This window comes from Cyrtonyx montezumae, unplaced genomic scaffold, assembly GCF_038088225.1.
Source record: "Cyrtonyx montezumae isolate F1298 unplaced genomic scaffold, pur_monq_1.0 scaffold_3, whole genome shotgun sequence".
Classification (NCBI taxonomy): domain Eukaryota; kingdom Metazoa; phylum Chordata; class Aves; order Galliformes; family Odontophoridae; genus Cyrtonyx; species Cyrtonyx montezumae.
In genome coordinates, this window is record NW_027072034.1 from 149,004,689 (window position 1) to 149,032,501 (window position 27,813).

General features: G+C 38.7%; 1 protein-coding gene across 2 annotated transcripts in view; it reads left to right on the forward strand.

Annotated features, from left to right (window-relative positions):
• RELN (reelin) overlaps positions 1-27,813 on the forward strand; it is a 270,835-nt gene that overhangs the window by 81,364 nt on the left and 161,658 nt on the right. For both annotated transcript variants that reach the window (XM_065743657.1, XM_065743656.1), the window contains exon 4: positions 26,660-26,730. In XM_065743657.1, coding sequence (XP_065599729.1) covers positions 26,660-26,730 — 71 coding nt within the window. The remainder of the gene's footprint in view (positions 1-26,659; positions 26,731-27,813) is intronic.

Genomic DNA, 27,813 nt, shown 5'->3' on the forward strand with positions numbered 1-27,813 from the left:
GACTTCTTTGTTTTGTTTTTTACATGAGTAGAGACAAGAGGAAATAATTTCCTCTTTTTTAGTTTTAAACTGAGTTTAGATGTTAGGAGGGAGCTCATTACTCAGAGGGCGGTGAGGCCCTGGTGCAGCTGCCCAGTGAATCTGTGGGTGCCTCATCCCTGGAGGTGCTCAATGCCAGATTGGATGGGGCCCTGGGCAGCCTGAGCTGGTGGGGAGGGAATCAACCCACAGTATGGGGTTGGGGCTGGTGGGTTTAAGGTACCTTCCAACCCAAACTGTTCGGTCCAATACCTTATGGCTAATAATATATATATATATATATACTTAGAAGCACTCTTCTATAAAATAACCTACTAAAGAGAAAAACAAAAAAGCAACAACTGTCCCTCTGGTTTGTCTCAGTGTAGTTCTTCACTGCAGAAACCTCAAGATTACCTGAGGAATAAAAGTTAAAATATAGCATTTGTTACAATATAATTTTCTTAGCAGCAAATTAGGACTCCAAAGAGCTCTGAAGCACGCTGCCATGGTCTGTAAGCACTGCTTATGTCCAAAAAGCCCTCCTTTGTGCTAACAAGTTACCCAACAATCAGAAAAATATCTGTAGAACGTCGTCTTCACGAGCTTTCAGCTAGGTCTCACTGTTTGCAACTTCTGCTCTAAGCTCATCCTAACCCAGTTAAACCTCAGCCTGCTGTGGGGATGGTAATGACAGGGTAATACGTAGCATTGCATCCGAGGCTGGTAAACCCATATGTTTATAGATGGCTTAACTTACTGGTTTGTGGAACTAATAAAGCTGACCCAAATTTCAAAAGCACACAGTGTTTTGCGTACCAGCATGGTTTACTGCAGAGGTTCCAGCTACTGTATTAAATAGAATAGATTGCTATGGAAGTTACTTTAGAAAACAAGTATTTTTTTATCTAGCTTTTTTTTTTTGCTACGTAAATTATAATTCCAGTTGCCTGTATGTATATTCACTGCAACTTTCTATTAGTAGTGGAAAGCTTTTGAAATATCAGTTTGCAAGATTTAAATTCTGCACAATGTAGCTTTTTAGATATTTGATCTTTAAAACATAATTTTAAAGCTGCCTGCTGAAGCTGGGCTGAACTAGGCTTCTGTAATGACACCTAATTAGCACAGTGGCAGTGTGCATCTATGCAGACTGGGATAGGAGAGTTGAAGCATGGCACTGACACATCACCTCTGGAGTAGGAGCACTGGTTCCCAGCACAGCTCCTGGGCACAGTCTGGGCCTCAGTGCTGAGGCAGACAGCTGAGCTATTGAAAGAAACTTGGAAGCAACGTTCAAGAAAGGAGATGTGTTTTTCTGCTTGAATCTGCCTTTTCCCACAATCACCTGATGATACAGCTCCTTTCTGGGAAACTTTAAGTACCCTGTTCCCAAACTAGTCTTTTCATGCTCATGTGTTTAAGCCTGTTTCTAGGAGCTGGCAATTGTGCCAGTGCATGAACTTGAAATATCATGCTGCACAAACACTACAGAACTTAAAGACTGTGATTGAGAGGCTTGGTTACCTATTTAAAGCATTCACAGAAAGCCCACGATAAGAATTATGGAAATATTGAATAAACATTTGAGAAGATTACACGGTCTTCTATAGTATTTCTCTTACTAGGGTGGGAAGGGGATATATTGCCTGAAGAAGCCACATTCTCCTGGTAAACCACTTTGCCAAGCAGTCATTTAAGACAGAGTTAACTTTTTATTTCACTTTTTAAAAAAAAAAAAAAAAAACCAGAAGTGACCCAACCCACACTTAAGTGAAAGAAATGCAGAGGAATTACTTCAAAATTAAGTATGTGGTTATGTTTACTCTGTACTCAATGGTAGTACAAACAGGTATTAAAAATAGAAAGTAAACAGAAAGTAGCAAACATCAGAACTAAGGCTCACATTCTTATGAAGAATCAGAATTGTTCAGAGCATCCTGTTTGTTGCTATGATTTGTAATATTTGCTGTCAGTTAAAGTACATGGATGCTGTAATGTATAGGTGGTTTTGGCATTCTGTGAAGCCCCAGCTCCCTGCGTCAGTCTCTTCCTGCTGTTTATTGCAAGGTAGGAGTGAAGCAGGGTTTTTACTATCAGTCTTTTTGCTATTGGTACATCAATAGCCCTGTCTGAGACAAGGTTTGTATGAGCACAAAGTAATAGTCCTTGTTTGTGGTTGAGGTAGATATGATACGTTTCCATATTGCTTGTAATTTATGCTCTATGGACAAAAAAAAATTGTTAATCGTTCCTTCTGGTGTGCCAGTTTAGTGAAACTATGAAGAAAAATTGCTCCTTCACTATGTGTTCCACTTCCCTGGGTAGAGGCATTATTGTAATGTCAATCAGCATTATGTGTAACATTCTGAAAATCACAGGCCAGTGTTTCATTCAGATCTTGGCTTTGCTCGTTTTGCCTGTTTTGATGTGCTGCCCAGATTACCTCCTTCATCTTTTACGTTTGTTAATTTCCCAGTGAAATCAACACTGCATGGAATTACCATGTCTCTTCTGAGTATAACCCCAAGCAGCATAGACCCAACTGATTGTGAAGAATTACAGTTTCCTTGTCTATTTTGTCTCACTTTTGTCTTTTTTTCATGTGATAGCAATGCAAATAGAGAAGAACAGTGAGGAACTCTGTGTATTTAAAAAAAAAATCATTATGCTCTAGCACAAAGTATACTGTGATGAGGGAATATTCAAAACGGTTCAAAGCAGAGGAGGAAAACAATGAGGACAATGCAAGCTGACTGCATCAATTTCAGCTCCTCAAAGATTTCTTCAGTTTCAGCATCAGATAGATACACAGATATCTCCGGATGATAGGTATCTATGAGTGAACCACGTATCTCCAATTCCTTTGACAGTTAGTTGAGGTGCAATCCAGATACCGAACTGCAGGCATGTAAGAACTGATGTCCAGCTTTATTTACACTCAGAGGGAGTTACCTGCAGGTCTGGTAAATCTCTCTAGCTCTAGTAGTTTCCCTTGGACATTCCAAATTATTCCAGACTTGCTCAGGAAGCAGAATGAAACACTAGGTCTTCACTGTCTGTAGTTGATCATTACCTAATTCCCATGTTGACCTTTCTTACAGACACCTAAATGTTTTGGTCTGGATCTGTAACTCACCCAGACAAATTCAGCTGCCTAAACCTAAGCACCAGCTGTCACGTGAAGAAAAATTAGTCCTTCATCTCCATCACTGTCAATAGTCAGTATCTTTGTCCAAGTCAAGAATTTCTAGTGAGTTGGCTGCTCAACAGGAAAACTGCTGAAGAATATGAATAGAAAAGGTAACTTTGTAAAGATCAAAAATCTTGCATTTTTTTCTTATTGTCTGATATCATCTTAGAAAAGTGACAATCCTACTAAATGCCCACTAAAACAAGAGGACTATCCAGTGCTTAACATTTTCTCCAATCTTGCAGAGAACTGGCCATTTGCTATTTCAGGCTCCTCACTCTGCATAGGTGCAAGAAAGGCCAAATCAACAAAGCCGGGAAGAATGAGTACGTGAATGTGTGTTTAAAAAAGAAAAGCACATGACAAATCAATTGACAAGTTAGTTGGGCTTAATTCAAAAGATGAGAAAAAGCATAAAATGCAACTTTCCATGTCAGAATAGAAACTGCAAGATGGTATGGTATTAGGATTGGGTTTTTTGTTTGATACAATTATAATATATCACATACAAGTATGATAGCAGAAAGCAGTGTAGCCTTTGGCTACTTTGTTAAGAATTTGGCATTGTTCTATGCAGGACTCTGGCACTTTTTCCATAAAAGAAAATGAAATTCATTTCTGCTGATATTATCTAAATAATGAAACAATCACTGTAAGAATTACTTCTCTTCTTACAAATGTTCATTTGGCAATTCTAGAAGAGAAGATTAGATTTTTACTTTCTGTGCAATGTACCTATTATTTTGTGCATAAGTTCATCAATTCGCAATGTACAATACAGTTATCAGTAATGGTGTTTAAAATACTCTATTGAATTTTGTTTTGTTCTCTCTGAAATTTAACCTCAAGGTTATTTTTTAGACCATATTTTAGATCAAGAACATAAATCTTTGTTTTGTTTGAAGAGGTGCTTTCTCTTCCCTTCTTCCCAAGATGCTTTAATTTTGAAAACATGACTAGAATATAAAATATATTACACACACTCCAACAGTTTGCTTCTACTAGTAGGTTTTCCTCTGTAACATGAATTGAGTGAAACATCTTTTGACAGACAATAATTGATTGATAACAAACCTTTTAAAATGAGATCTCAGAAGTATGTTTAATGAAATGAGCATGAAATAGTTTTTGTGAATTCTTCTGGAAATGTTGGTTGTGTGAAGAGTGAGTTATTAACACACAGAACCCTTGTGTAGGGATAAATACACAGTGTATAAAAGCCCAACTGCAGTCAAGGGCAAAGAAAAATTATATTAGATGTTTTGGGAAGCTAAATTTCAGTACTGCAAGCAAGTTTTTTACAACTGAACATTGTGTCTGTGTGGAAGCATTTGTGACTCTGGAATGTCCCCCTGGTTCGCTGAGAGAGTCTGATCATTTCAATGCTGTCTCTTAACTGGATAATACAACAAATGTCCAGTGCATGAATGAGTTTGAGATAAGTGTATTGTCTGTATAACTCTTCAGAAAGAAATTCTTGCAAGGGGCTATTACTAAATAACGTTGTGAAGAGCTCAGTACTGCAAGATGCTGAATGCTGGCCTTCATCCAGCAGAGCAATCAGCCATGTCCATGCTGTCATCAAAGGCACATACAGAATTGTTTGCTTTCTTTTTAATTAATGTCTTCAAATTAATTGTTTGAAATCAGGCTTTTTAGTGTGTGTATAAAGCAGGGAACATATAAGGATGCTCTGTCCTTATAAGTTAAGTTTGTGTGAACTAGGAACTTTTCTCTCCTGTTTGTCTGGATGAACTCTAGTAGGTTAATCAACAAAGTAGTATTTCGTGGTGTAGTAATATCCAGCAAGACTTCATGTATGTATATATGGAATATGAAAACTTAAGGAGCAGGCAACTATAATACAATATGACAAGAAATAATGTTTTCGCTTTTTCAATACTAAGACGTTCTCTTTGCATCTAAAGGTAGCAGAAGTTTAAAAACAAAGAAGAAGTAAATTCTTGAAGATATAAAAAGCATTAATTCTACTCATCCAATGGGAGAAATTGAGTTTTAATATTCAGAATGAGCACAAGCTCAAACTAGACGACAGTGGACTCTGTCATATTTGTTTTGACAATCCTTCACAATTATTGTTTTAAACTGTACTCAGCAATAGGGCATATTCTTCCTGAATCTGTTATTAATGATTAGATAATAAATAATATCATAGGATAAATAATAAAATACAATCATTCTATAACATCTACATTATACAAATGTCATCAGCTGCAGGACTGTAAGCTTTTTGGAGTAGGGACATCACTGCAGCAGTAACTTTTCCTCTGCAGCTCAGTCACAGGAACAGAAGTCTCAAATGCAGAATCGCACCCACTTTCATAATGATGACATACTGCTTTTGGAGTGGCGGATGTCATGATGATGTCATAATTGTAGCTGTTCCATTAATAGTGTTCCATTTGCTTGTGATAGAGAAGAGCAATCACCTAGGAGAGGGCTTGGAGAAGCTGCACAAGTTCAAATAATAACAAATTTCATTCTAAAAGCTAACAGTTGAAGCATTTTACATGCCATTTGCTTTCTGTTGTTGCTGTTTAATGACTCTTCTCATAACAAGTATTTTACAGATGTGATACCCCCACAGCTTTGTGAAAGTGCTTTCCTAACTAGACATTGCTTTCCTTTATGCTCTCAAATGGCATGGATATTTTACTTCTGATAGAAATGCAACAAATATAACGTGTTACTTTGAACCCCCTCTAAATATGTCTCTTAGCTCAATATGATCTGTTTGGTTTAAGTTGTAATGCACATTTCCTTGCAATATTTTCTGTGAAATAATGCATTTTTGAATCCTTAAGCAATAAGCACTCTGCAGCAGTCTCTGTGATTTCCCACCGAAGTAGAGAAGAGTTTGAAATGGCAATTTCAAAGAAATACATGGAAGAAACCAAATCATGTTTTCTTTTTTTCCAGTACTTCACTAGTCTTGACTCTTGCCCACATATAACAAATCAGTTGCAGACCAAAAGCATGCCTCTGAAAGCTCACTCAGTTCCTATCAGCATTAGTGTTTATGCAAAGGATTAAAACTGATATGAACAAATTACTTTGCAGAACGTATTTGCACATTCAAAAAGCATTTTCTAAATGCCTTAAAATATGGTAGATAAACAATAGAAACACTTCCGCTCAGTATCACAGGCTGCTTTGCAATGCAGGGAAGATGTTAGGGCCATAATTTGACTGATGGTTTTAACAAGCATATACGGAAAGAATGTGTATGGTGTGTTAAGCTGCATAAAGCCTTTCTTCTAAATCCAGATGTAGGCATTAACGTGCATATTTGAGATGGCATGCTTATTTGCTAAGTGCAAAGATGGTTAGAAAAAGGCTTTCCTGACAGAGGATAAAAGCTGGAGTACTCTTTAATTTTGGTTACTGCCAAGCTTATTTCAACAACCACAATAGTTATTTGGCTCCATACCAAAAAGTGGCAGTACAGTACTTACATGTCTATGGATCAAAATTAGATGAAAAATTGCTGTTTCTCATCTCCAAAGCCATTTGCTGCACATTTTATAGGCCTCAAGATGCCTTTTGTAATATGTGATAACAGAGCCAACTGAAGCATCTGCCTGGGAAGAGATTACTTTAATTATGGACTCAATGTCCTATTTTCTGCAAGTGTTCCCCAGAGAATTTCTTACTGCTGGCTGAGAGGTGTTATGATGCACATTAAAATCTGCAAATCAAACAAAAGAGATTGTAAAAGTGAGACAAGGACAGCTATTAAGTCTCCAGTCTTGTATTCAGTGGTTTAAAAAAAGTAACTCTGAATTATGTAATGGTAAATTAATCTAACACCTGTTAAAAGAAATTTCTAATAACATGGAGAAAAATGAATGTTAAAGAAAGTTTTCCTTCTTTCATAATCCTTTTATATGCTGAAAATTGATTGACCCACAAGTCTTTGAAATGCTTGTTTTCCTTTTAACTTTTTTGACATAGTGGTAGTTACTAATGATGTAACATGAAAAATACAGCAATTAGGTTTCTTGTTTGCTCCTATTTTTGTAGCATGTAAAGTTTCTTCCAATTAAGAATTCATTTGCTTTTCACTGTAGTATCATTGATCACAATTAACTCACTTGATATTAAAGTGGATATGCTGTATGCTTCTATAGAAATTGTGTAAAATACCATTGATTTAGTACTGTTTAATGACTATTTAAAATATTTGTCATTCTCTCTTTATCAATTAAAAAAAAAGAAAAGCCTAGAGATCTTCATTAGCAGCTGCTGTAATGATGAGCTAAAAGTTTTTTTCTTCACAAAAATATGATGGAAGAGCTCTAAAGACAGCTTGAAAATGCTGTGACAGCATGTGAAGTATTGGGAAACTTCCCTAAAATTTGTAAGACTGACAAAATTAAAAGGGAAAGTGACATTTTCAGAAGATCATGAAGTTAAAATAATAATAATAATAAAAAAAATCTCAACCTATTTGAAGTGCATCTTAATCAGATGGCCATATCCGATATCAAAGAGACAGTACTTCTAATTGCTATGTACAAATATTAGAAAGGTTAACTCCCTTAAAACAGTGGAGTGAAAGCAATGCTCATTCTCTATAAATAGCACTAACTGATATTAGGGCTTTTCCATTTGCTAATTTTACAGCAACTTTCTTTACTGAAGCAAAATCAAGTACGAAAAGGATGTAAGAATGTAGCTAATCATGCAGTTCCTAGCCCCAGGAGGGGCTCCTTGGTGAATCAAACTTGTTCTCTCTTCCTCACGATTTCCAACACCATTCGGAATGTCCAGGGAATTCCTGTCCCAGGTTGTGCCACTGGACTCACTTAGCCTAAGCTTGTAAACCTGATCGCAGCATGACGTTGCTGAGAATGTCTTGACAGCCCTTCCCACAGCAATGAGGTTGGAACTATATGACTTTTAAAGTCTCTTCCAACTCAAGTCATTTTGTGATTCTATGACTGGAGGAACCTGATCTGGATTTACACAACTGAATTAAGCTTTGGAAGTGGGAGCACCTATTCTTTCTGGGTTGTGGGTATGCTCATCAACTCACATGGTGAAGGTAGAGATAACTGAACCATTCAAGGGTGGCTTTTGCTAGAGCCATCCTGGGCTAGGAGGATATGGAACATAGCTCTTTTCTGCTTGTGGTATGGTGTGATATCCTGAAATCTGTGGGCTGGAAGCAACCATGCAGAGACATGTAGATTTCAGCCTCATGGTGTAATTAGAGGTTGAAACTCAGATATCTATGAGCTAGGTTTTGCATTGCAGATTTTTTTCTGACTCCTTTTGCTGGCAGTGAGAAGTGCCTGGTGCCTAGGGCAATATGCAGGAAAATTCCTGGGAGATCCTTTGACCCATGTGGAAACTTAGTCAATACCAACCAATTCCAAGCTCCTTTCTTTGCCTTTTGGTCTGGTAATGAAAAGATGGTGGAAAGGATCACTAACAGCCATGGTTCAGTGAACTGACTGTGGCCCCAGTACTAGAAGCTGGACACAGGGTCATTGGTGAGAGGTAGAGGCACACGAATAGGACTGGTAAGGTACCTGTGTTCCTGTTTTTTTGGAGAGCCCATCTGCATTGGTTGGGTTTCATATGCCTGAATCTGTATCCTTATGAAACTTTCAAGTGAAGGACTCTGGTGCAGCTGGAGCTAGACTCACTTTGCTGTTCTCCTGGGCCTCTGTGTCCTATATACCACCAGATTCCCTTGCGGCACTCAATTCATACTGGATATCATCTGATATTTTGTAAGAACAGACATTCAGCCTTGAGCATCTTTCTTGCCAGAAGCCATGAATCTGTTTGGGTATTTTCCTTCTTGCCAGAGATAGCTGACCTTTCCTTTGGGTAACGTGCCCTGCTGTGGAGCCCATATTCCTTATCTCCCACAGCTGGCACCGTTCTGTGGGTTGCTGATGCTGTTGGCCAGAGATTTCTGTTTTAAATAGCATGGGCAATTAGGTCATTCTCCAAGTTATCTACGAGCAAATTTTTGTCTTTCAATTTTGTTTTAGCAAGTCTACTTTGGAGTGACCTTACAAAAAGGTCCTAAGAGATTGGACTTCTGTTATTATTTAACATGGTGAAAACATCTTTGCTTCAAAGAATGGTGTTGTGTCTGTCATTGTTTTTCAGCAGTAGGTTTCCTCCTCTGTGGAGCCTTTAACTTGTTAGTGGCATTTTTTTTTCCATCGTTCTCAGCAAGCAGAAGCCTGAGTCAATGAATAAACTGGGTTGAAATCTCTCTCTGCTTCTGAGTTGCTTTTCACGCTGTCATCTAATCATAGAATTGTTAAGGTTGGAAAAGACCACTGAGATCACCAAATCCACCATGCCCACTAACCTGTATCCTTCAGCGCCTCAACTCCACATTTCTCTAACACCTCTAGGGATGGTGAGTCCACCACCTCCCTGGGCAACCTGTTGCAATGACTCGCCATTCTTTCTAAGTTCTTCCTAATATCTAACCTGAACTTTCCCTGGCACAACTTAAGGCCATCAACTCTTGTCCTATCACCATTACTTGGAATAAGAGGCCAACCCCCACCTTGCCACAATCTCCTTTCAGGCAGTTGTAGAGGGTGACAAGGTCTCCACTAAGCCTCCTCTTCTCCAAATTGAATCATCCCCCTTCCTCTAGCCACTCCTCATCATGCTTTGTTTGATGCAAAAACTAAGCATCTCAGGAGGACATGAGTACAAATTGTTAGCATGTTTTAGCTGAATGAAACACAAATGACAAAAGGATCTCACTCTTGTTACTACCTCAGATAAGTCAGGAACGTTTACTGAAGGAAGTTTCCGTGGTTTATTTGTAATCCACCATGGATCTAACTAGCAGTTAGGATTACTGTTTGTGGCAATGTTCCGAGCTCTGGAATAGCTTTGTCTTGTTAGTTTTCTTTCTCTTGGTCAATATATATAAATATATATGATCAGAAGTGAATATTTCTGAGACTGACAGATATTTTGTTGATTGAAGATGACTTTTGGATTATTTATATTTGTCATTAAGGATAGTTTAGTGACAGTAGTTTAGGTTGGTAAATGTGATTTATTTGCATCTGCAGGCCATGGCTCTTAATGTTCACTTATGTCATAGGTAGTTAAGCTGGATTTCAGAGCTGAAGTTTTGTCCTTTTTTTAGCAGCAATGCATTTTTGTTGCAGAATGTGACTTGTAATGTGAATTCTCCGCTGCAGAAGGGGAGATACAGAGGCCAAAGCCTTGGTACAGTAGCTATCATCCCTGAACAATGATCCTGGGAGCTGTGCCTGGAGCTGTGCATGCCCCAGACCCTCATAGGGTTTTGGCAGGTATCTGGGAGCTCTCAGCTGCACAGGAACTCATGGGTTGAGGAGTACTGAACACTTCTAACACCTGACGAGTAGAAATACCGGTGGAACTATAAATGTTGAAAATAGGTTTATGATTTTCTCATGAGCTTCCAACATAGTAACAAAATCAAGGGGAAAGTAAAGCCCAATATTGGCCAGTGTTGAAAGCTTTGCATGACACTTTATCAGTGCTTTACCTTTAAACTTTCCATTTATATTTGCAAAACTTATATATAGATTTTTAATAAACCTGGTTGGTGGGTTTTTTTTGTTTGTTCTAAATTGGCAAAATAATAATGCCATTGGGATGTGTTCTTTGTTTGAGAAGTTCAAGCACAGAATACATTTCACAGTTGATTTATGAACCCCTCTGAAAATATGATTTATAATGAAATTCTAACAGCCCCATAACAAAATTAGCATGACAAGTAGCAGTGCAATAATACCTTTCATGCTTGTGCATTCCTGCAGACTTTCTCTCACTAAGCACTTGCCAAAGGCTGAGCGAACTTCCAGCCGCGCTGGGCAGCGCACCACAGAGTGCAGCTGAAAGCTGGCTGCCTGCTGCACACGTGTGGAGTGTGCATTCAGGGCGTCTGTATGGGTGAAGTTAAATCAGCAGTATCATTACCAAAATAGCACCAAACTAAGAATAGCTGTCTTCAGCTACAGGCGAGCGCTGGTCTACTAAGGCAAAACGTGGGAGGTGTAACTTTTGCTGCCGGCAGAACTTTATTTTAGGGTTTTGTTAGAATCAGAAAATATAGCTGATATAGCTGCTAGAAAAAGCAGTAATTATTTGGACTGTCATTGTTCATATGAATAGTCTATATTTATCATTGTATTTTAAAGCTTTATTATGATTAATTTTACAGCTGGATCCCTGCAGACTGGAACCCTGATGCTTTGCCTGCATCTAATATTTTCAATATACAAGATTAGATTCTGCTGCTGTGTTTCTTTGGGACCATTGTGCCAAAGCTGGATAACTGGGTCAGAATCAGGATTTCTAATGTGGAAAAGTCTGGGCCTTGGCCATCTCAGATTTAATGTATGTAACACCAGCGGTTTGCCACTAGGAATTTTGAGGGCATTATGCTGACCTCAATCTGCTCATCTAACTACTGAAACAAATTAAAGAGCGAGAGCACACTACAGCTGCTAGCATACAAAGGGCTGCTGGGAGGTTGTAGAGAGAAAAAATAAGAGGAGACCTACAGTGATGAGCATCATCTTTGGTCTGTCAGAGGCTGATACACAGTTATGGATAGATGAAACTAAATTTTAACATTGAGGGTTGTATGTGTAGAGGATAATTACAACTTTATTCTTAAAACATAGCTAAAACAGTGTTTGACTAAGTGGTTTCTTTTCAAAGGAAAAGTTAAAATAGGAGATATAATTCCAGATGGGACAATTAGAAAGGATTGTTTGCTGTGTTTCCCATTTGAAAATTCTTTGGGTAATTTTGGGAAATACAAAAACGTCTGGGAACAGAGAAAACAACCTGGGAAATTAAAAAAAAAAAAAAAAAAAGAGGAGTGATCTTGTGGTGAGACAGTGAACCTCATGGGGGTGTGGGCTTAGCCAGGCCTTGGGAGAGACAGTACAGAAAATGAGCATTCCTGACCCAGGCTTGACACAGGCCCTGAGCAATTTTATTGCCTATTTAAGCACTGTTTGTTAATTAAGATAGAAAGAGATTATGAAGTGGTTTTATCGTGATGTGTACAAAATAGGGGCAGTGGCCTCCTCCTGCACTCAGCCTCAGCCCTCAGCTTCCTCACTAAGATTTAGGAGTGGAATTTGTCCTTGCAGTTAATAGATTTACAAAGGAATAAAGCACACAATTTGTCAGACTGCTATTTTTCCCTTTTGACCAGTTAGCTAAGAATCATGAAAGCACTCTGGGCACCAGCCAGTACGATTGGATGCATGGTACATTAACCAGATTTCTTGGGTTTACAATCTTGCTCTTTTGAGCACAATTACTTTTCTCTGATTGGGTTCTCTGTAGCTATTAGCAGGTCCAACGAGGTCCTTGTGAGGCATTTGTGCACAGCTTTATGAGAAGGCTTCCCTCTTGGGGTCATATGTCAGGACTGGGGTCCCGAAGTTCCTGGGAAAGCAAATTTCTTCTATTATGGTCGTTACATCCATCGCACCACTCATGGCCCAAACAGTAGGGTCACAATCCAGCTCTACAGTTTGTACCAGATGTTTTGTTAACTGATCGCTCATTGTGCACCCATGGGATGAGCTCTTCTGGGACCAGGCTGGTGGCTCAGGTGCTCCCAGCACCTTTGTGTGCAGGCATTTGGGCAGATGCCAGCGAAGTCACATCACCAATTCACAACAGAAGAAGGGTGATTCAGAACTGTGGGCACTGGGAAGGGTTTGCTGGAATGTGTGCAGAGTCAAGGACAACATAGCTGCAATATTTTCTTTGCAATTTGCTTCTTGTAAAGAAATAAGTTCTCAGCTTAAAAATAATAATCTAGAGCTTGATATATGCAGAATCATTTGATAAAATTTCTTGGTCAGAAGTTACACTTTTTTACCAGAAATGGCATGCATTTATAATTTGCTGCACAAGTAGTTTAAGTATTTTAGCATAATTTAGTGGGAATTAATGGCTGGTTATTTATTGCCTTGTGCTCTACAGGAGTGATTTATAAAGCCATGCTCTTCACTGCTTCTTACTTTGCATTCCCTGTGTTAGCTGTACCATCAATATCATTAAATGAATTCCCAGTGACATTGCTCTGGAACTATAGTTTTTGATACAAGGGTTACGGAACATAAATCAAGAATTATGTTTAATTCATAAGAGGCACCAATCTCTCATTTAGATATAGGCTGGGCCTAGAGGTGTCAAAAATATACTTTACAATACCTCTTCTGATTGCATTCAGACCCTCTGTATATGCCCTATGTTCTGTGTGAAAATAAAATACAGCAATACAGCACAGTTTGTCAAGTGAATGACATTTGTGTTTTTATTTATTTGGATACAAATGCTATCATTATTTTCACCACAAAATAAAAAGGAATATACTTACAAAAATGCATTTAAAATGATCAGTAAAGGAATTCATAAAATTAAAAATAAATCTTTGCCTATTCTGCATTATAAATACTATTGTTGATTATTTAAATTACAATTTAAAAATCTATTGTTTCTAGTATTATTTGCTCTTATGTGCCTCTCCACAGAAATATAAATACTCTCCTCACTATAGCTCTTCTTTACTTACGTATTTGAATTCCTCTTGAATTACTGCATTGAAATCCAGAGCACTGAAAATCCTGTAAGAACGTTTATCTGGCACTTATTTATGCTTTATTAATGTTTTATAAATATTTATGACCCCTTTGGGTTTTGTTATATATATATTTATACAAATATTATATATATGTGTATATATGTACATATGCATATATTTGCAAAGCTTAAATTTAGTATCAGATCTTTGAAATGTGATTTCACCTCAATATTATTCACAGTGTTTATGAATTTTGGTGGTATCACTCACATATGAAGGTAATTTTGAAACAAGAAGGTTTTAACTCTTTGTGCCATAGAGGCAATTAATTACCTGCGCTGGGTGTGCAAGACCATGCAAGTGGCATGTTCACAGGAGAATACTGATGTTCATACCTAAAACAAACTGGAAAAAATATGTTTCTGAAGATGAAGGAATATTGGTTCTTTTACTGTTTTATACTTGAGTTGAATAATTGTTCAGAAACAAAATGCTATGAAAGAAAGGGATGAATGTAACTTATCACACAAATTGGGATTTTTGTTCTCTTTATGGATCCAACTGACAGATTATGTCCACAAAGAATGAAAAGCTAAAATGTTCACTGAACAGACAATTTTTGACTTGCTACTGAGATTAGAAGAACATTAGTGTTAGAATTAGGGAAAAAATAATTTTAAACATGTTAAAATTTTATATACAAAGCTGGAAAATTTTTTCCTCTATTTTCATATAAATTTATGTAGGAATAAAATTATTTGGAATAATATTGTCTTTTTATTACAGTTCTGCAAATCAGGCTATTCCATCTAATTTGTAAAAAAGACTTAAGACACTCTTCTTGGAAAAAAAAAAAAGCAAAACAAACATTGGTAGGTGTAAATTAGAAATTTCTTTTAGTGGTTGTTTGCTTTCAAATCTTCCATAAAGACTTCACCTGTAACTTCTCTTTGTTTTCCTCTTCCCTTCAATGATGACCTATTGGCTACCTGATATTTGCAGCCTGATATTTGGCTGTTGGTCTGGGTAACACTAAGTATGTGACTGGTGAGTTTTGGGATGACCTGTGGACCTTGAGAGATCCTTTCATTTCATGGGAGGGGATGAGCCATGGATTTCTAGGTCCATTTCAGCACTCAAGCTGCAGCTATCCTTCCAGGAAGGATGCTAAGAACTTGCAGGGATGGAAAGTGCCTTTGGTGCCTGGTAACCCCAAGGAATGAGACTAAAAACTAATGAGCCTAAGCCGTTTCCTCAGTTTTACAAAGAAAATCAATGCCTTGTTAGTTTTAGTATTATCAGGCAGGACATACGAGTGAAAGCAAAAGAGATACCATGGAGCTACTTAATAACATCAGTCCATTCAAGACAACAGAGCTCCATTAGGACCAGGGGTTAACAAGTACAGGAACTAACTGCAAGCCCAGAATTTCACCTTCTAGTAGTTCTAAGATAGCATTACTAGGGTAATTTTTCTTCATTATTTTGAGCGTCATTCAATTAGGAAAGTTTTGTTTTGAAATGGGTTACTGCACTGCATGGTGACATACTACAGAGCCAGTTCCTGGGCAGCTGTCCAGTTTTCAGATAATCAGTAACATTAATATTTGCTATCACTGGCACAAAAAGGTGCCTGTGCTAATTAAAAGCAAGTAAAACGCACATGGAAATTGAATTTAATATAGCGATGTTAAGCTTAAGATACATGGCTTGAGTGATAATGCTGTCAATCCATCCTTTTCCCTACACACATTATTTTTGTACTCATAGATCTGTTTCACTGAAAGCTGACAGCAGCATAAGTGTCTTCATTGTATTTGCTTGGGTGCTTGAGTAGAGAGGATCTTGATAAAGGAAGTTCTGTGAGTGCTGTCGTATATTGGAGGAGTCTCAGTTGGGAGATCAGAGGTATGATGCTGGTGTGGCTGTGAGGAACACAGTGTGACTTGGAAATGCAACCAACAGATCAAAAGTCGTTACAATATTCTTATATACAAACTTTCTGAAAGACCAAGTAACAGCATAGAAAATACTGAAGGGCAGTCCTCCATAACACTCTTGGCAAATGCAAAATAGTGAGGTATTTCTCTATAGCAAGGCAACATAAAAAGTTTTGCAACAAATATAACAAAAAAAAATTGTCAGTGGACAACTTTTGTTGCATAAATATATCTAAAATATTTATGATAAACTTCTATTTCTTTATGAAGTCTCACAACTTTTCATAGCCATAGTTCAATAGAACAATGTTTAGGTACATTATACATTGAGAAATAGAAATAAATATATCAATTGAAATTATGAACTTAAAAGATTAATGTGAACATGTGCCCACTGAGCGTGATTAATATATAAACATATCTTCAGCTTCAGTGCAAGGGTATGACTTTAGGTCAATAAATTCAAAAAAAAAGGAGATGTGCAGTAATGTCTTGCAAGGAATCCAAACTTAAGATGAGCCACTTGATTGAAGGTTCCCCAGAGATGGATATACCTGGAAAATAAATGAGGTGGTTCACCAGCTATATTTAAAACACTGTTTTTGTTGTTGGCAATATATTGTTTTTCATGGTCTTCCTACTAGAATAACATAGCAGAGTTAATCACTGCCAATGGATGAGGTCTGTTTCCTCAGAATGTGCCAAACAAGTGGTTCTGCACAGTTAGGGCTGCTATTTTTACAGCATTGTTTTTAGATGCTGTTCTCAGAGATGTCTTATTTTCTTCTAAATTGATGATTGTATCTCCATCACATATCTGCCTTTACCAGTTTACAGTTTGCTGTTATTTCTGCCATCTGTTTGATGGGTCTTGTTTCAAGTCTTTTGGCTGCCAGCCACATCATCTCATCCGTAGGGGCAAAGCACCTTATTGTACATTGTGCCTTATGTTACATTGTCTCTGTTGTTATAGTTGTTCAAGATTTCAGCCGTCCTCTGTGTAGACACAAGTTTCTCTTTAGAGATCTGTAGGTGTTTTGTAACCAATCGAGAAGGGACAATTGCATTTAAAATGGCAAATACTTGTGTTACATGACGTTCCATCAAATCTGGTCTCTGTTTTAAACCCGTCCACCACACTAATGCTCAGACATTTGGTCAGTTTTTAACAGATGTCTGGTCAATGTACGTTGAACAGGAAGATTTAACACAGAGATGGGATGTTACTGCTTACTATTGCCAGGAGACTCCAATGGAGCCAGTGCTTAACATATTTCTTCCAAAGGGAACTGCTCAGAATTGACAGGGTGCTAGAAAATGATTGTCTGATTTATCCTGACACTCCAGAATTTGTCCTGAGCAGCTTGTGGGACATGTCTCTTCCCTAGTGGCACAGGGCTTATAACTAACGCAGCAGTGGACCTACTGCAGAAGTTCCTTAGTTGAAGATGAAAGGTTCACAAGAACAAATCCACCTTTTATGTTGTTGTTTATTTGATGAAGACATTAAAAAAAAACCCTTAAAAACTGTGGACTTCTGAAAAACCATTAACATTTTGAGATGAGGTCTTATTTCATCGTAAGTGTTAGCTCAAGTTTGTTGTTTTATTAGTCAACCGTAAACTTCTTAGATTTATAAATTAGTCATGAATTTCCCTAATATCCAGCACCATTCTGTTATGTACACCACCAGATGTGCAGGTCTCCAATGAATGCCTTCATCTGAAATCCTTAGTATTTGGGATTCCAGGCACAGCAACTTGAGAACTCAAGCAATATTTCATGTAACACAGCAATGATTATTTGTGTGTATTTGAAAAGTTCACCTTCCTGGAAACATGGCTGAACTGAATTCCCAATGTATTCTTCTTGATTAGAAACTGCCACGAGCAAATAAACGATGCCTCAAAGCCTGTTTGTGTTTTATCCAATAGCGCCTTTTCTTGTTGTTCATCTGGAACCCAGGGAACCCAAAACTGTGAGTGTGCTAAGAGTCTCAGAATATCATCAAGGTATTTTTTCCTGCTAAGATTCATTCTAATGCTGTGCTTACTCTGCCAATAATTTCTGAAAACAAATCTGTGCTCAGAGGAAAAATGAGTCAGTAGTAAAGCACTGACACCAACCATCTCCCTTGGAAGTATGTACATTATTACTTGCAAATTCTCTGTTACTTTGGCTTCTTTCAAGGCAGTGGTTACAGATCCATTCATTAATACTCCATTTTAAGAGAAGGGCTTTTAGAGTTTGATGTTCTTTTTTTAATAATAGGTTTAAAGAATTATTACCAACACAGCATCAAAAGGAGATATTATGGCAATGTAGTTTAGTGGGTAATTTATTTACGAGTGAGATAAATCATGGATTGCTTCCTAGCGAGAAGCATGCGCTCAGACTCATTAATGTTAGAACAGTATATTACATGGGATGTTGCTGTCCAAATGAGCTGTAAATTTGAAGTGCTATGGCTGTGCCAAGTGACTGACCAATTCAAGTTAAATTCACATAGCAGTTTTTGTTTCAAGTAAACCAGAGAACTTTAGTAATATTTTATTGTGTAAAATCATTCACAGATACCAGAGCTGTGAGTCTGGACATGCTGTTAAATATTTTGGGAAATGCCACTGCAGGGCTGTGTGCATTTGTTTAGTGTGGCTGACTGCTCTGAGCAGGAGGTTGGCCTGGGGGAACCCCGAGGTCCCTTCCAGCCTGGATTTCTTATCATCCTATGATCTTTTCTGGGGAGTGATGATGAGTCTGCATGGCGAGACATGGGCTCCTGGGTGGAGGAATCAAAATTTCTGCCTATGGCTCAGAAGCAGCATTACGTAAATGGGCATCGCTGAAACAAACATGTCTGTTGAGGAAGCACCAAGCTATGCCATGAGCAGCAGAATCCAGGAACATGTTTCATGCCCCTTTGGGCAGTGAGTCCCTGCAGCACCCATGCTGTGGTGCTCCCAGGTGCTCTCACAGCATATCTCAGCCCCTCCTGCAGTGCCTTCCGGACATCCTCCTACCCTTCCCCCCGTATACCCAGATTCTATGATCGGTGCCAGACCTCTTCACTGTAGTGTCTCCAGTTTATGCCATATTCCTGATGTCCTTCCACCTGCTTTTTTTGGCTAGAGTTCTGCAATACTTAACAAATTTGTCATTTTTTCTGTGGCTGACGGAATTAATTATTCTCCTAAGGCAGTATTTCACCTGCCGTTTCTGTTTGTAAGCTGGTATGGTCTTAAGGGATATGTGCTTTCTTCCACCACATAAATCTGATTGAAAATGAAAAAACAAGGAGGAGAAATAACTGTCCTTTGTGTGATTAGTGACCCTGCTTTTTTATTCCAGGAGATCTGTTGTATTCCTCTCATGCAGGAGGCAATAGGGGCTGTAATTCCCTCTTTGAAAAGCAGAGAATGACAGTTCTTCAGTAATGACTGTAGCAGGTCCTACCATTATGTACTTTGTACCAATCTGTAAAACGTTTGTGTACTTCATTTGTTTCTAGGTCCTCTGAAAATATTTGGGACAGTGGGAAGAGTACAAAGACACGTAAGAATCAGAGTTGTGTGCCATGGATTGTGGGCTGCAGCCTGTGGAAATTCTAGTTTTTTTAATGCAGTTTTCTAGCTTTGTAATCTGTTTTGCCTACTGTGGATGCACCAGTTGCATCTCTGTAATTAGTGCTGAATTGAATGCTTGTTAAGAAATGGGGTTAATTTGGCTATGTGAGGATTTCCCTGTGTGGGTTGTAAAGCAAATACAGGGCTGAGGTTCCAGAATCACATACGGTCCAGATCATCTGCAGCTGCTGGCAGTGCCTTTTGGGGACTATAGGCAGCAAAACCAGGTTGCTGCTAAAACAGCAGGCTGCTCAAACCCAGACAGTGAGATCACAGAATCATGGCAGAATTGTAGGGGTTGGAAGGGGGCACTGGGCACCATCTAGTCCAAGCCCCTGCTAAAGCAGGTTCCTTATAGTGGGTCACACAAGAAACTGTCCAGGTGGGTTCTGAATACTTCCAGAGAAGACTCCCAAACCTCTCTGGTCACTTCTATATGTTTTGTAGGGTCATAGAATGGCTTAGGTTGTAAGGGGACATGAAGCTCATCTGTTTCTAACCTACTGCTGTGGTCAGGACTATCAGGATTGCCCGGGGTCCCATCCAACCTAGCCTTTAACAAATGTTTATACCTTTAGAGATGTCAGGTACTTTGAAAATCCACAGTAAATTGTGAAGTTTCATTCTGTGATACAGGAAAAGAAACAGGTGCTTGTTGATTGGTTGTTGTTATTCTTGATGTATAATTTAGGTGATTGAAGGCACTTTGATTAAATATATACTTTAGAAGACTATACAAGCGAAATTTGGAGAGAACACTTTCTTTATCTCAAGAAGATATAATACATCCATTAGGCTAGGGGTAAATATAGACTTCAAGCATTTATAAATGCTTAACACATTAATAGCCCAAAATGCATACAATCACTGTTTCCCTAGATAATTAAGCACAATAGACTGGAAAGTCTAAGACAAGGACAGAACCCTCTCCAAAACACGGGAAAAGGTGAAAAACAGAGACCTAGTTGTTGGCACTGTGTCAATACAGAGACAATGGATGCTTGTTCTATTATTTATATGAACTGACTGCTTGGCAGATGCCACTGCAAAAAAACTCTTTATTTAAAATGCAGAAAAAAAATAGAATTTGCTTACTTTTATAATCACACAATGCAAAATACTAATGAAAATGTTGGATTTCCTGTAGCTGAGAAGAAAGTATTGTCCTAATCTGCTTTCAGTCAATAAGAGGCTCTAATCATTCTAGTAACATCAAAGTAGATAGAAGTGAAAAAGCATCTTTTTATTCTTTGAGATAGAGGGGAAAAGAGGATGGAAAGGCTTGCATACAGTTGAAAGTGGTAATTCTTGGTATTTTCTTCTTTGATAATGCATATTTACTGTTTTGTTGTTACTCCATTCTGTACTCATTCCTTGCAGCCAAACAAAAATGTGGTGTGTTTATAGCATTACAAAAGAAAACTCTCATAAATTATAATTCGTTGGGGCTGGGGCTGCCTGCACACCCTTCTGCTTCCAGTGCTGTAGCCATAACTCCATTCTCTGTGATATACAGAAAATGCAACTCTAGTATTAAATATTCACCTAATTTATTGTCTACCTAAAGACTTTTTTCTAATTCAAAACTTGGTTAAAGAAAACACATATATATATATTTCATTAACCCCTAATCAGAGCATAAGTGCATGCAGTGTAGCACAGTTTTTCCATTTTAAACAGTAAGAACTTAAATCTGCTTGATCTTGAACTAATGTTACCATTTGACTGCCATATTACTCCTTTCAAATTGTATTCTAAATTTATCAATTATGGGAAATTATCATATTTTCTCTCTTTATTTTTAAAGCCAAAAACAGAAGAAAAAAAACCCCTCACCTTTATTAGTGAAATGGAAGTTGTTTCCAATCTGACCCAAAACATGTCTCAAGATGGAGGGTGACTTTCTCAGCTCTCCCAACTGCATACGAAGAGACTGAACATGAACAATTAATCAGTAATTTTGAGAAAAGAATAAGATGGCAAAAATGAATGGCACATTATATAATTATTTCAACTAATATATTTGTCTGAAATAGGAGGGAATTTTGCATGTTTTGGTGGTAGCCACATTACAAAATAAGTGCAGAATATGCTTAGGGATAGATCTTGGATCCCTGTTCTCTACATGTCTTGTAGGTGTGCACTGGACCATGTACACAGTTGGAAACATAATGCACGCATCAGGCCAACACACTGAAGGGTGCACAGACCACTGCACATTTTATAAGTGCCTCATCTGGAGTGCAGTTGAAGTTGTAGATTTAAAAATGCATATTTTGCATGGGGTGCACTGAGAGAACAGTCCTGCAGGACTGACTGCATGAAGGCTGGGGCTAGCAACAGGAGAAGAGATGCAATGAGCCCCTTGGAGTGCACAGATGGTGTGTGGGAGGGGGAAGCAGCCCATGCTGCACGTGTTGGTTTGTCCCAACAAGTGGAGATTTCCACCAGCCTTATCCAAGTCTTGATGTTTCATTAACAGCAGAGTGGTCTCAGCCAATGCTAGTTGATATGGACAAGCATGCACTCTCTTCTGCACAGAATTACTGTCTTAACACCAAAGACATTCAAAAAATGGACATGTTGACAGTTGGACTTGATGATCTTAGTGGTCATTTCCAGCCTTAATGATTCTATGATTCCATAAAAAGGATACTTTGATTTATTTCCTTTTTTCTTTGTTGGATCTTTCTGAGAAGACTTTTGACCTTCCTTCTGCATTTTCTTCTCTCAACCAGAAAATTTTCTGACTTTGTTGTTCTCTTCTAACTTAGGATGATCTGTGATTCTAGAATCCTATGACTGTGGCCCACAGACTTGTGGCCAGTACAGCTGCCCTGGTTGGGTTGGTTGCCCTTTGGCCTCTAGCGCACGCTGCTGGCCATTTTAATCCTTTCCTTCTGAAGCTTTTTTACCTCTGATCCAGGCTTTTAGAACATGCATGCTAATTTCAGCCTCTTGCACTAATGTTGGCATAAATAATTGCATCTTTCTTGACAGATTTCCCTGGCAGTTCCCACTGAATATGGCCAGGACAGCTGACTTTATTTTTTTGTACCTCGGGGAAGAAACAGTTGGTTAAAGTGAGGGGGAAGGCAGAGTAAAAAAAATGGTTTTAGAATGCACACATCTAACTTCTGCTCTTTGGTTGGGCTGTGTTTTCATGTAAAATAGAAGCTGAACTGCCCAAATGTTGGAGGCATTCAGGGGCTCCAGGCAGCCTGGTCTGTTGGGTAGCAATCCTGCTCATGGCATGGGATTGGATCTAGATTAATTTTCAGGTCCTTTCCAACCCAAACCATTCTGTGATTCTATGATTCTATAAGCTTGTTCTCCATGATCCTATTGAAAACCTGTCCGAACTGTCTGTCACAAAATGGGGTGGTTTACTGCAGGAAATCTACATTCCCATATGCCTCCTGAGGGCCTCTGTGCTGGTACTTTCCCCACCAAGGGAATGATGCTGCAGGCCCATGTAAAAGAAGAGTTAGGGACAGGCCGTGCTGACCCCAGAGCACTACCGAGGGAATTGTGGGGCCTGAGCTCTGAGCTGGGCATGCAGTGCAGCATGCTGCTGAAGCAGGGAAATGGCAGTGGATGTGAACATCTCTGGACTTGTTTCACCCCAATCGCCCGAGGGCTTGAACAGTGTGTATAATCGCACAGGGGACAAAATGATGTCACTTAGGCTGTGTACAGAGGGGAGCTGGCAGTGCTGCATATGAACAGTTAGTACAGTGGTCCTCCACATCCTTTTTCACGGGTAACATTGACTATATATAATTCAAGTGTAGATTCAGAAGGTCATGTTTCTTTTCTCCTTTTCGGTGACAATCTGGAAGTCTTTATTACCACCAGATTTTGCCTTAAGGAAGTGAAGTTCATTACAGAATTCCTAGAGTTGAAGCATGGAGTTGGTGATGTCTTGAAGTGACAGCAAGCCTCTGTGCCAGATAAGAGTCTTCCTCTGCTCAGAGCCCTTTTGTCCTTTCTCAGCAGTTTATCGTCTCTAGCTACTGTTAAAAACACATTTTCCCTTCTCTCTTACATAGCCCCGAGCAGACAGATCCATCTAGGATAATGGAGGTGTGAAGTTAATGTAAAGAGGAATCTTATTACCTCTTAAGTTGTTTTTCTTTCAAACCACTCACTTACCATGTCGGGATGTTCCTTTTCCCATCCATTTCTCTTTTATTATTCACCCCCTGGGAAAGACTGGTTCATAGCAAGGAGTTGCCTTGGGGCACAAGGAGCGTGCATGCTGCCTTTCGGCTGTGCTCCGTTGGTCATTTGGCTGCTGACTGGAAGCAGTTACCATAGAGTGACAGCAGGACTGCAGGTGATGTGGAGTAACTCCAATTAATACTTAGTAAGTGCTTTCATCTAAGTGATATTTAACTACATTCATAGCTGTACAGAAACTTTTGAAGAACAGTTCAGAAGTTAGTTACAGGAGTTTGTTTTCTTCACATGTATGCCTATAGTTAATAATTGAAAACATTTTCTTTCTCTACTAAAACTGTTTTAGATATTGCCAGTGTTATTTTTTATTATAATTACCATAAATCTTATGGAGTTTTAGACCTGAGTGTCAGTCTAGGGATCAGTATGGTTTTGGTATGTTACGCATTTTTGAAAGATCAAAATCCAAATTTGTGACCCCTTTCTGCTATGCTCACCTGTCAGGAAGGAACTAGGTCTACTCTGTGTGGGTGAGACCTCAGGTGTAGTACTGTGTCCAGATGTGAAGTCCTTGGTACAGGAGAGACATGGACCTGTTGGAACACATCCAGAGGAGGGCCATAAAAACGATCCAAGGGATGAAATATCTCTCCAGTGAGAACAGTCTGAGAGAGCTAGGTCTGTTAGCTTGGAGAAGAGAAGGCTCCAGGGAAACCTCAGAGTAACCTTTCAGTATCTAAAAGGGGGGAGTGGGAACTATAGGAAAGAAGGGGACAGGCTCTTTAAAAGGTTTTGCTGTGATAGAAAAAGGGGAAACGGCTTCAAACTGAAAGATTTAGACTGGATATAAGGAAGCAGTTTTTTACAATGAGGGTGGTGAGGCACTGGCACAGGTTGCCCAGAGAGGTGGTGAATACTCCATCCTTGGATATATTCAAGCTCAGGCTGGACTGGGCTCCAAGCAACCTGATCTAGCTGTAGGTGTACCTGTTCATTGAAGGAGAGTTGGACTAGATGACCTTTAAGGGTCCCTTCAAACTCTAATGTTTTTATGATTTTAAAATCACCAGCAGAGGCAGTTCAATGCAGGAAAGGTACATCTTGCACTCCATTCTGAAAGTATCTTAGATGCTGCATAATTGCACTACATTACTGGCATTTGCTTCATGTGTAATGCATAAATAGAGAGAAAAGAAGGTAGTTAGCACTGGAAAAAAGACAGAAACAATACCCTTAGTAATTCTCTGAAGCTGCTCTAGCTGGTGCAGAACTCATGCGTATGCCCATTGCATAATTGGAGCTACTGTGAGTGCATGCTGCAGGAAGTGGTGCCTGTCCTGCAGAGCGCTGCTGTCCCTGGGCACAGATCGCTTCTTCTGTGGAGCAGTAATTGGCTCCTATCAGCCATCAAGCAGGAGATAACGGGCACAAGATTCAGACTGTACTGACTGCTGACTCTGTGTTTGAAATCCTAACATAGTTTCATGATGAGCATAGTAGGGACAAAAACTTTAAACCAGGAGCATGATCCCAGCTCTGTGCCTAAAATATTATCACTACCTGGTGAGGCTCCTCTCCAGATTCTCCTGTGCCTCTGAAAAGTCCAAGCTGCAGAAAAAAACAACGTGCACAGAGAAGGGAGTCCCCTGAGTGCCCTAAAAGCATCAAGTGGCCATAATATTACATTTCTGGACATAGAAGTAGGGGTAAATAGAGTTTTCCTAATTGAGCAAGACACAAATTAGATCCCAATGGAGTTTTCGTTTATTCCTGTTTGGCAGCTTGTAGATGAGTTTTAGCTTGAGAATCCACTCTGTATCTGAAAAACAAATGTGTTTTATTGCTCTTCCTTGTCAGTGTCACTGGCCCAATAGCTGAGGAAAATATGATATATATTGAGTTTCCTCTCCAGACCAAGACTTTATGATCTTTCCTGACAGTTTCATAGGCAACCCAAGTGTGATCCATTGGAGTTGGCACACAGTTGCCTGAAAAGTCATACTCAAAGTTGCTTTCAGTATCTTACTGTTGGACTGAGGCTGTTTCAAGGAATACATATAGTTTGATCTTGAGTCCATTTCTGTTATTTCCACTACTGAGTTGGAACGAGTGAAGAACACATATGAAGAGTGTATATAAGATATTGAAAGAATTCTGGCTGCAATAAACTGGAAATCAGAGTTAACAGTGGCAAATACTGAAGTGTTGTGAAACCAAAAAGATAAAATTAAGTTGTAACATTGCAGTTAGGAAATAGAGATTAAATAAGCAATTGGAAATAAAGAATAACTGGCACTGTTAGCTTGGTGACAGTGTTAGCATGGCAGCACTGTAAGAGGAAAGCCAATCAAATTGCATTGGATCTGTGACCAACTAGAAGAGAACAATATTGTGAATCTTTCTCCATGGTACATAACTGGCCTGTTAGCTGTGGGTTGTTAATTGAAAATAGTTATTATTTAGACAAAACTGGTAAGACCTCAAGTACAGAAACTCTGTGTGCAGTTGTAGGCATGGAGGTGGAGATAGAAAGAGAGTGACGAGCAGAGCCCAAGAAGGTGGTATGTTGTTCAGAAAGTGAATGGTCAGAGGATGGGCAGTGCAGGTTCTCCTTTTCTTTCCATGTTTCCAGAAAGGATTTCTGAGAGGCCATTCAAGCTCTACATTTCTATCCAGTGTGTAACAATATTGTTATAACTCCCTGGATCTTTTGAATATTAATTTTCCAGAGCAGGAGCTCTGCAAACATTTCTTATTTTCAGCTCTGAGGAAGATATGCATTCTCAGTCAAAGTGATAAGCTAAGTTCTGCAATGTGCCTGCTCTTAACTCATGTCCCTCAAGGAATACCTACGCGAGTGCTTTATGTAACCAACTTAGTCATTTTGATTTAGGAATTTTTCTTTTGCTACATGCAGAAAAAGTTCTGTGAATTGTTCTACAAGTTTAAAAAAGAAGAGTGCAGAAAGAAGAGCACAGGCAGAAAGTAGAGTGGGGCTTCTGATTTACTCATGCATATAGCTATACATATGCATATATAAATGAGTATGCTACATTATTTATTGTTGTCTTTTTTATGTCCACAGGGCTACAGCTACTCATAGGGGCCAAGTTATATTCAAGGATGCCTTAGCACAACAGCTGTGTGAGCAGGGAGGTAAGAGCAGCCATTATTTTAAAGATATCTGGTATATGTGGTTTTCTGTTGTACTTTCACATCAACGTTACTCATCACAGAAGGAATTTTAGAAAATTTTCATCAGGACCTTCCCTATATTATCAAAACCAACTGTTTCTGTGGTTCCACATCTCTGTTTATTGATCTGGGAAACCCAGAATTATGTCCTGTCTGCTGAACATTGAAGCACAATCGAAAGTTGAAGCACATCTTATTGCTTTATATCCTTAAAATCAGCCTATAACAACTGTCTCTTTTTTTCTGTCAGCACCACAAGCTGAGTTTTAACTATAGCTGTATTAACAACAAGAAAAGAATGTAGGATGCCTACAGCTAAACCTTCATTTAACCATCCTGCTCATGAGCAGCTTTGTGAAGAACCTGACTTCCCATTTTGTGAAAGTAGGCCATCATCTTTTTGCCCTTCACCAACAACTTTTGATCATTTTTATAGCTAAACAAAATGTTTGACTTACACTGACTTTGAAAATCTAATTGTTTGCACAGCTTATCATATAAAAGCTTTTGATGAATAACCTCAAAATAAATGTCCCGTTGTGAGTTGTTGCCTACCAACAATGGTTTTGAATATGCTTCATTAAAACAGCAGGAAGTAGGGAAAGTATCCATCACTTCTGGTACAGGAGACAAAAGAATATCTGTGATGTGTAATTTTTGTGATCTAGTTTTCTCTGCAAAATGTCAGTGATATTTCCATGTGAAGAGAGATATGGGTCGAATCAGTCTAAAAGAAACATGTCGGTGTTAGAAATGTGTTGTCATTTAAACTAATGAGAAAATTCAAAATACATACTTTTGGGCCCACTAAGTATTTCTTTTTCATATGAGCTTGGGAATATCTGTGCAATATTTTGTAACAGGAATTTGTTGGACATTATTGAGAAGCATTTACTGAGGTGTGAATGACGTATGAATTGTACCTCTCTCATAGAGAGGGCAAAATATTTCAGTTTTCAGTATGTGAATTTTGAATATTTTAATATTTCAGTGGGAAATAGGGAAATTTAGGGAGGTGACTGAAGATACCAGCTAATAAGCTCA